The 16,185-nt window shown below is 45.7% G+C and overlaps 2 protein-coding genes across 2 annotated transcripts; one reads left to right on the top strand and one right to left on the bottom strand.

Moving 5' to 3' along the window:
* The first annotated feature begins 4,927 nt into the window (after positions 1–4,927).
* Positions 4,928–8,056, top strand: zgc:153913 (carboxypeptidase N subunit 2). The gene is made up of 2 exons (XM_056596854.1): positions 4,928–5,212; positions 5,926–8,056. The coding sequence occupies exon 2, from the start codon at positions 5,931–5,933 to the stop codon at positions 7,524–7,526; it is 1,596 nt and encodes a 531-aa protein (XP_056452829.1). The 5' UTR covers positions 4,928–5,212; positions 5,926–5,930; the 3' UTR covers positions 7,527–8,056.
* A 5,738-nt stretch (positions 8,057–13,794) lies between these two features.
* LOC130388027 (transcription factor HES-1-B-like) lies at positions 13,795–15,948 on the bottom strand. Its single transcript, XM_056597324.1, has 4 exons — positions 15,838–15,948; positions 15,624–15,719; positions 15,414–15,501; positions 13,795–14,533 (listed from the first exon to the last, which is right to left on the bottom strand). The coding sequence occupies exons 1-4, from the start codon at positions 15,946–15,948 to the stop codon at positions 14,013–14,015; spliced, it is 816 nt and encodes a 271-aa protein (XP_056453299.1). The 3' UTR covers positions 13,795–14,012.
* Between the last annotated feature and the right edge of the window lie 237 nt (positions 15,949–16,185).

Below are 16,185 nucleotides of genomic sequence, written 5' to 3'. Positions count from 1 at the left end.
AAGCTTGTGGGCAGAGCAGATTTACTTATCCTTCCTCCAATCCTTTTGATTCAGTCATCAAGAATTGGATCCAATTTCCGAATGGAGCTGTCAGTTCTGAGGCAATGTAGCGCTGCTGTTCATAGCATATGACTGACTTCTCTGCTTCATCCAAGTCATCAACAGTTAGGCCTTGTTGTTTATCTGTAGGTTTGGTGTTAGTCACACATTCCTTTGCCTTTTGTCTTTGAAGCAGCAGGAGTCTTTTAGGTTTTAGCAACCAGCCAACAGCTCTCTGTAGTTTTTTCCAAGATGAAAAGTGTTCAATGAGGTCACTGGCTGCACTTTTGCTTCTACCTAAGCAGCTCACAGAAATTTCCTTTTTTATTTCTGGATCGTCTGAAGGAATGTGGTGAATATCCACTGGCTCCTGAGGCCATTCGGCTTCCTTTTGTGACAGGAAGTCGGGACCATTCAACCATGTAGCTGAATCCAAAAACGTTTCTATATTCAAACCACGTGAAGCATAGTCTGCTGGATTGTCCTTTGAACTCACGTACCTCCACTGATTTTCTTTGGACAAGTCGTGGATCATGGCAATTCTGTTAGCAAAGTAAGTATGGAAATGTTTGGTCTTGTTGTGAATGTATTTCAGTACGGATGTACTGTCTGTCCAAAAGGTAGAGTCCTGCAATTCCATATGGAGTTTTCTTTGTAGCATCCTGTCTACCTTCACTGCCAGTGAAGCAGCGGCAAACTCGGCAAAAGCCTTGGGAGTTGTGAGTTGGTTAGATCTGGACCCTGGTGCAGTTCTAAATTCAGAGATTTACCTTTGTAGGTTGAGGAACAGTCGAATACTACCCTCAGCTTCTTCTTTCTTTTATGGTAAACCCCATGATGAGGAATATACCAAACTTGTCCTTCATTTCTTTGGACTTGCTCTTGGGGTACCTTCTCTGAGTAGCCTTTCTGCAGCACATTTTCCATGAAGACCTTGTATTCTTCAGCATAAGTAGAGCTTCTCTTGAATTTCCCAGCCAGGTTTAATGTCCGCTGCAGTGCCACGTTGTAATTATTTGGCATGAGTAACTCCTTTTCTCGAAACGGCAGGGGCAATATGTAATGTCCACTTTCAAACACTTTAGAACTTTGGGCCAGCTCCATAAATCCCCTATCCTCGCATGACATCTCTTTCTTCTCCTCAGATTCCTTTTCTCTGAACTCTTGGTTGTACTGCCTGAGTAGCAGGTCTTTCAGATTATCCATCGAAATGCGATTGACTGTCATTACATTGACTACATCGCATGATACAATTGCAGATGAAGACTTGAGGGGCCCATTCACCACCCATCCGAGAAGTGTCTTCACTGCGTATGGTCCATTACACTGGCTGTTAATTATCTGCCAGGGTTCCATTGCTTTAGGAACATTCATTCCTATCAACATTTCAATGTCAGCATCAATCTCTTCCTTTTGGATTCCACGGAGGTAAGGCCATTTCCTGAGTTCTGAAGTAGGTTTTCCTTTGAAACAGGGATTTTAACTTGTGTGTAAACTTCAGGTAGGTCAATATATTCAGTTCCATATGGATTGCCAATAGCGAGAGAACATTCTTTACCGGCCCCTGTTGCATCATCAGCCGACACTTGTACAATGTTTATTGATGTCTGCTTTGGTGCTGGGGAATTGCGGTTTTGCAGGGGTTGCTTATCTGAGGTTCCTGTGTCAATATGTAGCAGGGTTGGATGTTTCCGCTGGCATGTTTGGCAGTCTAGTTTTGTCTTGCAGTCTTTGCTCATGTGACCCTTTTTTAAGCAACCGAAGCAATATCCATTTATTTTCAAACATTCCATCTTTTTGTTGTGTGGCTCTGATTTAAATTTGAAGTAGTCCAGTAGTGTATGCTTGCCTTCACAGAAACAGCAGACAGCTGAAGTAGCAGCATTAAAGTTGGTGTGTTGTTGCCCTTTAAATGCATACTGTCTGTTGTCTTGTTCTCCAGGTGCTGCCACAGCTGTCACAAATGTACTTCTGCTTTTAAGCGTCCTTATTTCAGTGCTCCTGTTATTTGGGGATATTCTTTGGGCATGAGTTGGGTCTTTATTGTCTCCAAATGCTGGGTGCAGTAAGATGTTGGACTGATTTTCAATAAATTCAACAAGATGTCTGAATTTTGCAAGAATATTTATTTTCTGAAATTCCTCATATGCTCTTGACCGCCACGTCTCTCTAAGCTTGTAGGGAAGCTTGGATACAATGAGCTTTAAGGTGGATGTCACATCCAGTTCATCCATGTACTCCAAGTCCTGCATGGCATTTTGGCATTCCCTCAAGTATAAAGAATATGCCTGAAGTGCATTCCCATCATCCGCTTTAATAGCTGTCCAGCTTAGCACTTTATTCAGATAAGCATTTGCAATCTTCATCTCATCACCAAAATGTTTTTCTAGTAGTTACATTGCTTCTGGATATCCTCTTCTTGCTTCCATGTGCATACAGCTACGAACAAGGTCTCTGGCCTGACCTGCTGTAAACTGTTCAAGATAGTAGAGCCTATCCTGGGAACTACTTGTCTTGTCCTCTATTAAGTACTTGAATGCATGCATGAAAGGTTGGTATGATAGTGGATCACCTTTAAACACTGGCACTTCTCTTTTAGACAATAGAGACCGATTTTGTTGTATTATCGTGAGCTCAGTGATATCCCTTTGACTTTTTACAATTGTGCTGATGTTTTCATGAGTGATATGACTGGTTGCAGGGTTTCCCAGGTGTGGGTTTGGATACCCTTGTTGCCACTTGAGAGCTATTATGAATGTCACCAACCATTCTCTGTAGTGGAGTTTTAGGCACGGCACCCAATTGAATGAATTCCAAAGCAGATCTGTAAATGTTTGTTCCACATTTTCCTGTTTGCTTGTTTCCTCAAAATATGCATTCATAGCATCACCATAAGACTCTATTACATTTGGGTTGAGGAGTACTTTCTTTTTGCATCTGCCGCTGCAATTTCTGCATCCAGTTCCATTTTTTCCATTTTTGATTTGATGATAGTTTCCTCCAACTGCAATGAATGTTTTCCTTTAATGCAGCAGATTTTGCCTCCAGAGCTGCTTTCACAGCTGAAGCCAGCCGAGCAGCAAAATAAGTAGTTGATGCAGTTGTTTTCCTTGAGATGTTTGATATGCTGTCCAGCGGGTCAACCTTTAACTGTGCACTCTGTTCCCTTTTCCATGTTTTAACCTCCTTTGTTAAGTAGTTGAAGTTCATCACTCTTGGCTCATACCAGTCCAGAGTGTCAGTTTCTTTTTCCTCTTGTGATAACAGCTCTTGAACAGAATTGTGCACCTTATTAAACTCATCTCGTTTGAACATATGCATAGATTTGTCAACATCATCAATATTTCCACCTTCAGTCAACAAGGCTTTTGTTTCATGTATTCTCCTTGTGCATAATCCAAGTTTCCCTCTGCATGTTGCAAAACGATCCTCCGCTTCCGCGGCCATTTTAAGTTCAGTCATTGTTCCATTTTTTATTGTAGTTTGATTTATTGATTTCCTTTTATTAGATATACTTATTTATTTTGCTCCATTACGTTAACACAGAGTATCTGTTGCCACTTTCCTTTTGGTCACTTTGTTCAGCGATCGCATCATAATTAATTTCAAACAGACAGTTCATAGAACGGGGCTTTAAACGCGGATCTCATCTGCACATTCATATTCAAAAGCACTTTATTGTGCACGGCTCATCCATGGGTTCGTTTACTCACGGGTATCCAAACGAGCTGCACGCGCCCGTCTTCCTTTCCTTTGTCCTCTCCAAAAGTTTGTCAGACTCACAGAGTTTTCTGACTATGAAGTGGCGAACCCTTTGTTCGCTCTATTTGTTCCTGAGGCAGAGATAGTCCGACACACATTTCTTGGGAAGCACGCACAGAGATTATTTAACTTTGTGTTGATTAATTTATTAAGCAATAACTCCGGTTGACTTTCCAGGAAATAACGAAACATAAAAACTCCAAACAAGTAACTGTTTTTGCGGCCAAAACAGGGTTCTTAGTATTGTACAAAAAAGGACCTTTCAATGTAAAATGATATGTCAAATAATACGTCCAATATTGTGTCCAATAATGCGAAATAATGCGGTCAGAAAACTGTTGGCTCTCTGCCTTCCAAACCTGAACAACAGTAGTTATACATGAGGGCCTCCAATAGGCTCCAGGTAGAGCCACATCATCACAAAATGCATATATATATATATGAATGAAAATTTGATTGATATTTACTACACTTTATAATTCATAACTCATACTTTTATCTTTAGACTCAAGATATATTTACTTAAACATATTCAACACAAAATACCTCTAAATGGCTCCAACAAACCCTATTACTATCCTTTCATATTAGAAACACTAACCATATTAGTAACCCAAATACTAAAAGTAACCTACTAATCAGTCCCTACTACATACACTAACCCTATTACTAACACTCACCATGTTACTAAGATCAACCCTAAAACTAATCCGAACCCTATTACTAACACTAACCCTGTTGCTAAAATCAACCCTTACACTAGCCCTAACCCTATTACGTAAGCTAACCCTATTACTATCCTTTCATATTAATTAACACTTACCATATTAGTAGCCCAAATACTGAAAGTAATAAAGTCCCTTCTATACACACTAACCCTATTATTTGAACACAACTTACAAGTCATTAAGACTTAATGTGTTGAAATAAGTGTTAAATAGCTCTTTCTTTAAACATCACAGATCTGTAATGTTTGGTCAGAAAGACAGACAGACATATTGATACACAGATAGATACATGATAGATAGATAGTTAAAGAGATAGAGCCCACTCCTGTCATGTGTAAACATTGTGTCTGGCGGTCTGAAGTTATGACTCCGAATGTAAACAGGCCTTTGCTGGAAGGGCATGAACATAAATGTCACTTTAAAAGACTTTGGGAATTGAACAACCTCCTGTGAGTTAAACTCACTTTAGCAAGTCAAAGCGGCTCAAATACTACAACCCGATAACTATTGCCATGAATAGTGATTTATTTATTTTGGGAGGTTTTTAAGGATTTTCTGGGGGTTGGCTGTTGATATCACAGCAGGACGTGGCAAAAGCTCTTTCCCAATGCAGGTTTGTTGTTCAGGGGCTCATTCAGCTCTAAGCCCACACTAGGCTGGTGGTCTGGATCCCAGGAGCACAGGTATGTTCACTAGTGAGTCTTCAACTGTCTAACTATGAGTGATAAACAGAAGTTAACGTTGGGCTTAACATAGGTTTCACTTAATTTACTCTAATAAGATTACATATTTCGAGGTATATCAACAACAATGGTTCTTTGTGTCCTTATAATCAAAGGTAAAATCTGGAGGCATTTTGAAACTGTATTTATTACCAGATTAAGTTTACAGTAACTGTAAAGCTGTAAAACAGTAACAAAAAGAAGATGAATGTGTAAAGTCATCAGGCCTAAATCCACAGTACCTCTTTATGGGTGATCATCAGTAGGTCATACGCTAGTCAGCAAGTGGCTCAGATAGAAGTGCAAGTGATTGAAGTATATTTTCCTTAGTGCTGAACACCATCTTCTTTCTGCTGTTGAAGACTTTGTTTAAGTTCCTCAAACATGGAGCTCTTCCCCTTCCCACTTGTCCACTCAAACAACAAGAATCAATCAGTCAACATGTGAACAAACCCAGACCTTCTTGCTCCTACAACTAAAAGAGTTGAACAAGCCCAACAGATTGTTTAGGCACATCAATTATTCTAAAATGATTATTATTAATTTGTCACATTCAAACCAGACTTTGTCTTTATGATCTATTTAGTAACAAGTGCTTACTATTAAAACATTATATGATAGTTTATTTGTAACCTGACTGGCCCCTCATCCTATTGATCTGGTTCTTTCCACAGTGAAGATGAGCAGACACATAGGCATCGCACTGTGTCTGATGCTGCTCTCCTCTCAGACGCCAACAGCCGGCGCAGAAGTCCCACGCCACTGTCCAATCAACTGCCTGTGCTTCTCGGCCAATCGGGTGCTCTGCTCCGACCCTCAGATGTCTTCGCTACCCAGGATCCTCTCAGGGGAGGTCAAAGAGGTCATCGTCATGACGACGCCCCTCATGTACCTCTTGGCCAACACCTTTCAAGGAAGTCCCCAGCTGGCCAAGCTGGTGTTCCTGAACAACGGCATACGGGACATCCACGCCAAGGCCTTCGATAACCTGACTCGGCTAGAGGAGCTGGACCTCAGCGGGAACCCGTGGTTGGAACAGCTGCTCCAGGGAACCTTCTCCAAGCAGGGCAACCTCACCAAGCTACAGCTCAACTTCAACAGGCTCAAAACTCTGCTCCCGGACACCTTCAGCTCGCTGAGGAGCCTGGAGACTCTGGAGTTGAGGGGCAACCTCATAGCCACCCTGCCCGGGTCTCTCTTTCGCAGCCTGCAGCGTCTCGTTTTCCTAGACTTGTCCCGCAATTGGCTGGAAGAAGTAAAGCGGGAAGATCTGGAAGCTTTGACTGAGCTCAGAACCCTCAAGCTGAACTACAACCTTCTTAGCTGTCTCTCAGTGGATACATTCCACAATGTGTCTCAACTGAAGGAGCTTCACCTAGAAGGGAACAGTTTAGCTGAGCTTCCTCGTGACGTCTTCTCGGTTCTCACCAAGTTAGAGGTGCTGAACCTCAGAGGAAACTTTCTCTCCAACTTCAGCTCGGACGTGTTTGGCAGCTTTCCCTCACGCCTGAAGGAGCTGTCGCTTAAGGGCAACGAGTTGATTGAGCTCTCCGGCTCTTGTTTCTATGGACTGACCTCGCTGACCTGCCTCACCTTGTCTAACAACCAGCTCTCCCAGCTTCCATCGGACCTGTTCCAGAACCTCACAAGCCTGGAGAACCTGGACCTCTCCGAAAACCACCTTGACTCGCTTCCGGAGGAGATCTTTAGGGACCTCCAAAGCGTCAAGGTGATCCAGCTGCAAAAGAACAACCTGACTGAGTTGGCGGCCAAGCTGTTCGCGGACCTGCCGATGCTGCGACAGCTGCACCTGTCAGACAACCGGCTCCAGACCCTCGCCCCGGGCCTCTTCACATCGCTCCACTCCCAACCCGTGGTCAGACTGCATGGCAATCCCTGGCAGTGCGACTGCCATGTGTCCTATCTGCACGACTGGATGCTCAACCACAGCCTGGACCCGGAGGAGCAGGACAATGTGCGCTGCGGGGGCCCTGGGCCTCTGAGGGGCCGGACTATAGCCTCCGTCGACAAGGAGCGTCTGGTGTGCCGTCTGCCCGAGAACAGGCTTATGGCGGATCCAGAGAATTGCGCTTTGCGTGCCTTCAACGGCACCGTTGTGGTAAACTGCAAGGTGGACCGGTGTTCTCCCCTTAGGGTGAAGGTACAGTTTGAGGCGCAGGATGGGACGGTGTATGAGAATGTGTTGCAGAGGCACTGGCAAGGGAATAAACAATGCAACAACAATACAATATACAATAAGACGGAGACACCCTAGAAGTATTTCCTTTTCTCTGCACATTTTCATCATTGGTACGATGAAGCAAAATGTATCTGCTCCACGTGGATTTGGTCTATTCTCCTGCCAAACCCTGTGGCCCTGTGCTCATATTCGATATGTCAAATGAACCTTTACCTCAACAACTGACAGCCAGGAGATTATCAGTCTGTTTCTGGACACAGTTGGAAGATAAGAAAGGGTGGATGACCCCTTTTTTCGTAAGGTTTAAGGTTCACTCTGCTATGTTGATATAGACCAGGACCTTCAGTAAAGGTTAATGATTTACTGGAGCGTGGGCTGCAGTTAGGTGTGTTTCCACTAGATGCCTCTGGTTCTCTGTTGGTGTTCAGTGTTATGTCTGCCATCAGTCCACTCTCAACAAAGAAGGACTATTTCACTTTTCTACTCTGAATATTAAAGAGGCCCTCAGCAAAAATCGATTGCATCTTTCTTCATTGGTTTCATGTTATTATTTCATAAAGTTGTATTCAAGGGGTGAGTGGCAATGTCAATCCATCTTAAATTGAGTTTGAATAAATTATTTTAAATCACATATATTTTGTGATGAAATTGTGGGATGGCAGCGATAATATAAAATAGAATAGAATAGAATAGAATAGAAGAATACAAAAGGTAAATAGGGGGGTGGGGGTGGGGGTTACAAAAGGGGACACGTCTCTTTCACTGAGGCTCCTTAACATCGATGGAGACAAACAGGGACAACCAAAGGGCACTCCTCTTCACACCCCAGTGCCCCTGAATACCCACGGGGCGGAGAGGGAGACCTGGCAGAGCGGCAGGGTGAGGAGGGAAGGCTGGACACAGAGAGGCTCACAGATGGCAACACCTGAATGCAGCACTCTGACCCCACAGTTTATAAGGGTCAGAGGTCAGCCTCCTCCCTCCCTGGTCCGAACTGAATGACATAACAATTCCCCCAACAACAGCAAAGTAGTAGTGGGGCTCCTTCTAAAGGCTGGAGGGGCTGGTGTTATGTGGCAGCTAATCCTCACTTGAGTGAGACTATGGGCTGACCGGAGCACCTCGAGTGGAGAGACACGGCCATGGCTCTGCACCGGACACTAATGAGCACAGAACGCACGGCGATGGTGGATTCTGGATCTCTACTCAGGCCGGCTTTTAGACGCAGAAACCGAAAAAACATAAATAAGACAATTATTTTTACATTTGCTGTCAAATTGAAAATGTTTGGATTGAATTGGATGGAATTGGATCATATGTATATATATATATATATATATATATATATATATATATATATAATAAGCAGTTATATACACATAATATATGTATATATAAATATAATAAGCAGTTATATACACATAATATGTGTATATATATATATATATATATATATATATATATATATATATATATATATATATATAAGCAGTTCACATGTATATTATTCTCTATTCATATTTAAAATTATATTCTACCTAATGCACCAGTATTGGAAAATCGAATTAAACACAAGTTGATTTCAAACACACTTCAATATCCAGGGACAATAATGAGTTTCGCCAACTCATGCCGCAATATATTCATAATAATTGTGACGTAGCAATTTCTCAATGTGTGTTCTCATCTGACGATAAGAACAGACATGATACCAGAAATAAACATTCCTGGCAATTTGCTCAAATAACGTATTCTCTTTTTATCCTCTCATCTCTTCGTGGTTCCTGCTTCATCCTTGCCCTCTCTGTTCCATCACTTAGCGTGTGTCAATCTGTCACATATCCATCACTGCCACGCACTCCTCGGATGGGCCCAGCATGGGGCCATTGGAGCAGCAGGCAGCGGGCTGGGACCAGGTCCCCCCACCCCCTCCTCCACCCAGTTGGATCCCATCACTCCATCTCACTTAGCGGACAGTAATGGCACTGGCAACCGTACCTCTCCAAACACCCCCTTGCACTCCTACGATGGAGAGGGTTCAATGAGGGGGGGGGGGAGTCAGGGCATTATCTAGGGCCGGCCACAGACAATGGCACAGAGGAACACAAAGGTGGTGGAGATGATGTTGGTGATGGAGGCGGGGGGGGGGGGGGGGGGGGATGATCAGTCCTGGGGTTCCCACAGAGTTGAGGAGAGACAGTGAGATTGGAGAGGATGAGGGCGGGGGGGGGGGGGGGGGGGGGGGGGGGGGTTCAAGGGACAAAGGTCAAGGGTCATTTAGGACGTTCTGTCCATAGTTAGTTGAGGTTTGTATTTTTCTCCAGAAATGCAAAGAGAAGAGTGCCATCAGGCTGTGATACAAAACCAATAATGTGGAAAATGATCTGGGAAGTAATCATAGGAGTAATCGATGGTCTAAACAGCATTCGTTGATATTGCCCTTGCTGCGTTCCTTTGTCTTAAACCGATTGTGCAGCTCCAGTGAGACGTGGATGGCAGCTAACACAGGATCCTATTCTCTAAAAGGTGTCTATTAGATCCCTTTCAGCTGAGGGGCCGGGACACATGCTCCACCATGCAGGGTCCGCACGCCTCCCCAACACAAACAGGGTATTTTGCTCCAGAACAAAACCGGAGCAAAATGCTTGCAAACAAGGGCTCTGTTTTTATTCCCCCAACACACAAACGCAGACCCCCGGGTAACCCCCCAGCCCCCCCCCACCCGCTCCCCCCAGGGGAGGGCCTTAATTGGTGCTGCTGGACAAATTAAGAACAGTTGACCTGATGTGGGTGTTAAGTGCATCGCGCAAATAGAGGTAATCTTGCTCTGGGGCTGAGATTTGTCCAGTCTCCTCAGCCAATGCAGAACAACAAGGGCCAATAAGCTCCTTATCATCATACTACAATTATTGGGCCTGAAGCAGCGTCTACGGGGGCCCGGGGCCCCCGGATCGTAAATAGTGATCCTGGTTTTGTTGTCCTCCCAGATGGGCTCCGCGAGGCCTCAGAGGCAGGAGAAGAAGGCCTTATTGTAGTCGTCCTTGCTGTTCCAGCAAGGAGATGGGGGGTTTTGTGAGAAGCTTAGCATTCTGTTGTTTGGATAAAAGAAAGGGAAGGCTGAACATGTTCTTCTACACTTCAACATTGAGGGCCCACTATAGTTTGAATTATTGGAGGAGGGCTTGTTCAACGTTGGACCAATCCTACAGGTCGGTGGCTCGAGCAGCAGTGTCATGTGAAGCCTTATCACAAAAGCCAAGAGCCCCTTTCAAAGAGAAACTTAGCTTAACGTTCACAGATATTGGAAGCTAAACATCTTTAGAAAATGCAAAACGACACAACAAATATTGACACATATACTTTTTCACAAGGCTAACATCATTGTAATAACTGAGCGGTTGCATATTATCTGTGCTACAAGCTGTTGTGAACTATACAACTGATAACTAATAATTCATTAATTCTAATGGACCTCTTCAGTCTTCAACACAAGGTGTTGGGAGCATGTGGTCATAATGAGACCCCTCTCAAGCTGAACCTCCTTTGAAGCTCCCCACATTAAGGCCCTGATGTAGTGCTGTGCTTGCGGCACACAGGTCAACAGAGATAAATTTTAGTTTTTATAATGTTTTCCTGCTGTCTTGCTGCCACTATATACCCCCCCGGAAATGACACTATAGAGCATCTAGATTGCCTCTTCAAAACAAGCCCTTAAATCAAAAGGCATGATTGGAAATCACCTCTCTCACACTTATTCTTAGGCTCTCACTCTCTCTCTCTCTCTCTCTCTCTCTCTCTCTCTCTCTCTCTCTCTCTCTCTCTCTCTCTCTCTCTCTCTCTCTCTCTCTCTCTCTCTCCCCCCCCCTCTCTCTCTCTCTTTCTCTGACCGCCAAGTGACATTGTGCCTGTCTCAACTGTTTACCGAAAAAACACCAACAACAACAACAACAACATAACAGGCCGTGAGTAAACAAAAGCTGAGGGGCCGGGCCCCCGTCAGCGACAGCAGGAAGGGGGTTTCCGGTGTGTGTCAGAGGGGAGTGTGGCCCCCTCAGCGGTGGTCGTGCCTGAGGTGTCAAACGTCTTTGTGGGGTAAAGGGACATCCATCACAGGCCACACAGAAGAGGGATTTACCATTTCCGTGTTGTCCATTTCCTCGGGTGTAACGATGGGAACAAACGCACATGACTGTGGCGTGGACGGGGGAAGCGAGCTGCTGAGAGGCTCTGGGAATGACGAACGCATGGGACACAAAAGAAAGTGGGGTGGATGGGGGTGGGGTACTCACTGCTAACACGATACTTACATATTTCCTCCAGAATGATCCTCTGCGGTGGAGGTGACTCTGTCTCAGGCCTCTTCACGGCCACCATTGTTGCACCATACCGCGCTATCAGCAGCAGGAGAGGACGGCTGCAGCCTGCTCTGCCCCTCACAGCCCCCCGCCCAGAGGACCAGGGCAGGGGGCTCCAGAGCTCTGCCATAAGCCTTTATGCCGGGACCTTTGGGAAGGGCTTAACAATAAGCCCTTACCACTTTTTTTGACTATGGTGAAAGTGACAGAGCAACCCCCCTCCATCCCGTGAACCAATAAACCTCTTCCTGGATAAACAAGGAGAAGGGCTTTTATAGAGATGGAGAGCGCCACAATGAGGGCGGCCATTGAGCCATCGAGGGGCCGGCTTTTGTTTTTTGTACTGCGGAGGAGCTTCTCAAAGGCTCTACTTTGTCTTTTAGCACTTATCACTGCCTCCCTCTCAGGCTCTCCCTCTCTATGTCTCTCTCTCTTTCTCCCCTCTTATCACTGGTAGACTCGGTCCCTCTCTCTGTCTCTGTCTCTCTCTCTGTCTCTCTCTCTCTCTCTCTCTCTCTCTCTCTCTCTCTCTCTCTCTCTCTCTCTCTCTCTCTCTCTCTCTCTCTCTCTCATCACTGTTAGACTTGGTCTCTCTCTCTCACTCTGTCTCTCTGTCTCTCTCTCTCTCTCTCTCTCTCTCTCTCTCTCTCTCTCTCTCTCTCTCTCTCTCTCTCTCTCTCTCTCTCTCTCTCTCTCTCACTAATCACTGTTAGACTTGGTCCCTCTCTCTCTCCAGCACCAAAACAGAGATGAGAGTTAATGGACTGGATCCTTCGCACAAAGGGAAACGTTTGATATATCTTATCTTGTATAGATAGAGTGCTACAGATTCATGTCTTGAAAATTATTTCCGTCTTTCAGTTGCACAATTCTCTCTGAACATTCATTCATTCATCCAAAACAACGTGCTGCTTGATTGATTCACTCAGACGAAAGAGAAAACGAGTTCCATTGAAGCCATGGACCCCTTTTCAGCTCCTTGAAAGGGAAGTGATTTATCTTAGCAGTAATTAAAATCATATTTAACAGAGGGAGGGGGGGCCCCAACGCTGAACAACTGAACCACAACAGACAACAACAACAAGAACAGCTTCCTACACACAACAGTGATGGAATGTGCGTTGCCATTGAGCTCGTCGGGCGCCACGGTTTGATGGTATCAAAAGCAGTGTTGCCAGATTGGGCCTGATTTCCCTGCCCATATGGCGACCCTGGCTGCAGCCTGCTACAGCCAAAGTCTGGAACAATCTGGCAACCCTGATCAAAAGGCGGCCCCTGGAGGCCCTCAGACGGCCAGGCAGGTCTGTGCAGCGGGCCCCAGGTTCAGAGCAGCGTGCTGCGGCCCCACGGAGCGGCCTTGCGTCGCAGAGATTGAATAAGGGGCACCTGTGACCTCTGACCCCCAACCCCTGTGGCTTGCTGCGGGACGGCCGGGCTCGACGCACGCACACAACGGAATGCACACAGACACACAACCTCACACTGGGCAGCCACACACACCCAACACGCACTTCCCTTGGGAAACACACACTTCCCAGGAGAGAGGTGGTCTGGAGTGTGGCGGATTTATAATCGAAAAAAAATTATATTTATATATATATATATGTGCGTGTGTGTGTGTGTGTGTGTGTGTGTGTGTGTGTGTGTGTGTGTGTGTGTGTGTGTGTGTGTGTGTGTGTGTGTGTGTGTGTGTGTGTGTGTGTGTGTGTGTGTGTGTGGTCTATGGTATGCTAACGTCTGTTGCTATGCATTGAGCTTGGAGGGTTCGTCTAATAGAACTCTAATACATCATTCCCTGTGTTACCAGTCAAACTACTGGGAGTGCTGAGACCTGATGGGAGATAATGCATCTAGGTTAATGGTGGCAACAATCAACTCAGAGGTTAAACCATCAATTAACCTATTCGACAATTCACGATGGATAAGTCTGTGTCGATATTCACAAATGTGGTGGGGGCAGTTGACCAAATTATTCAAAAGCTATTTTATTTCATTTCTTAAGAGTGAAAATATCAGAGAGCATTTTAAAGAGCTATTGTGGAAACAGTACAAGAATGGCTGGCTCTCAATGCAAAGATTTAGAACATGAATGTGTGACAACATAATGTGTATAAACATCTGAAAAATCATTTACAAATTCATTTACAAAACTTACAAAAGGTCTCTTCGTAATTGTCCTTCCAAAAATATTAAAGTCGTCTGTCTTTCACCAAGGCCTCCACACAGAGTCTGCCGTCCCAGGATGATGCTCAACATGTGACGTCGCCGCCGCATGGGCGGGTCGGCAGTTTGGCGCGCTCAACGGCGCGAGGGCCGCGTTGGAGATGAGAAACGCGAACTGGCCGTCCGCCGCAGGCACGACCTGAAATCCTCCGCACAGCTTCACCGCATCGGCGCAACTTAAGTTCATCGCAGACACACTTTTACACGGAATCCCATTCATCTGCTGTGGTACCGTGGTCCCTGGTAGCTGCAGCACAGTCTGTCCGAGGAGGCCGAGTGCTGACGCGGGGTGCGGCGGGTAGACGGCGCCCTGGCCGCCGCGCTGAGCGGGGAAGTTCACGGCGTTGATCTGCGACACGCAGGCGGCCAGGTGGCCGAGGAGGTGCGTGCGCACATCCGCGCTCACTCCCTCGCAGGTAGACAGGAAGCGCGTGACCTCCCCCACGCACTCGCTGAAGCCGGCCCGGTACTTCCCCAGGGAGGACGAGTCCGCGTTCACAGCCGCTGCAGAGGAGATGACGGATGTTAAATCACTAGTATACTGACTGAAGCCCAACACATAGACCGGCGCCGAAGCGGCGCGTCAAAAAGAACGCCCCCATTATTTCCGACACACTAGCCCACACGCGCGCCGGCTAGACGCGCGCCAGTATGAGCGCCCGGCGGTGCGCCTCCCCAATAGGCTTCACGCCGCTGTTCTATCCCCTAGCCTCGCCGCCCCTGAAAAAGCGCCTTTTCAAAGCTGTTTTGTAGGCCTACATCCTGGCTTGATACAATATGGAGATGTTGATGCAGTAGATGAATAATTCCACAATGCAAACAGAATGAGAAATTACTGCAAATAAAGTGACTAAAACGTAAACAAAGTGCCCGACAGTAGCTACATAAAGTAACTATGAATTAATGTGACTATCATTGTAATGACAAACAGAGGATCATGGGCATCAGGGCCATCATGTATTTAGTCATAAAACAAATGGTATAACGAATGGTAGACATACGACTATGTTTGTTGATCTGCTTCTTTCAAAACATAATCACAACGGTGCTCCAGAGCGATGCTTCCTATTAGTGCTAGGGGCGGCATTTGACGTGCGACATTTGACATCACGGAGGCATATCATAAACATTAAAAACTGTTCCGATGTGGGTCTGAAACAATACATATTTCTCTCATTTCAACTTCTGCTACTTTTTTTTACACTTTTTTTCATCTTAATTACTTTATCTTGTATTGTTGCTGCTATGTGGCTTTTGAGGAACCAAGCCTACTATGTTTATTCTTCTTTACCTGTACAATAAGATGTAATAAAAGTTTATTTCATTCAGATTCAGATTCTGAGGTCCCATTGGAGTGTTGTGCATTCCCCAGTGACAGTCCCACCTGTGATCTGGAGGCGCTGGAGGCCTCGGAGGTGCTTCACGGTCATCTCCAGGATGTCCGCCTTCTCCAGCTTGGAGTGCCTCGAGCTCTAAGAGTCGAAGAATAACAGGATACACATTACATTTAATTCTATACACGATTTTAAAATCAGGCGGGTTTATACTAGTACAGTGCCAATCAACCAATCAGATGGCTGATAGTCCTCCTTACGTCTTTCTTGAGCGCGTCCAGGATGAGCGTCTTCAGGTGGCCCAGGCTCTCGTTGATGCGTGCGCGTCTCCTCTTCTCCATGATGGGTTTGGAGGACTTGACATAGAAATGAAAAAAGTGAAGCTCAGTATGTGGCATTGATTGAAACAGCATAGGAGCCTGCTCATTAACCATTGTGTTTTCTAATGGAACCACTTAATGAACACGGGCCCACCTTTCTGCTCTCGGAGAAGGACCGGAGAAGTTTACCGGGTGTTGCGGTGCCGCTCGAGGGAGAAGCAGCGACGGAAGAGGGCGACGATCTCTCCGGAGTATTGGCGGGCATCCTCAGATGATGTTGTGCGCACGCTTTGAATAACACAGATCTTTTCTGTTGCTCCCAAAAAAGTTCATGCATGCATATATCCTGTCACCATATGCCTCCAGCGGTATCAACTCCAACTCTGCCCCTGTCTCGGTGCTTACGTTTAGAAATAGCGGTTCTGTTTGGGCTGTCGTCCTAGGTACCCCGAGATATCAGTGTTCTGCTTTAACTCGAGTCCTTATTTATGGGGCGGCCGTC

Source organism: Gadus chalcogrammus, chromosome 8 (genome assembly GCF_026213295.1).
Source record: "Gadus chalcogrammus isolate NIFS_2021 chromosome 8, NIFS_Gcha_1.0, whole genome shotgun sequence".
Classification (NCBI taxonomy): Eukaryota; Metazoa; Chordata; class Actinopteri; order Gadiformes; family Gadidae; genus Gadus; species Gadus chalcogrammus.
This window is presented reverse-complemented; position numbering and strand designations above follow the sequence as displayed.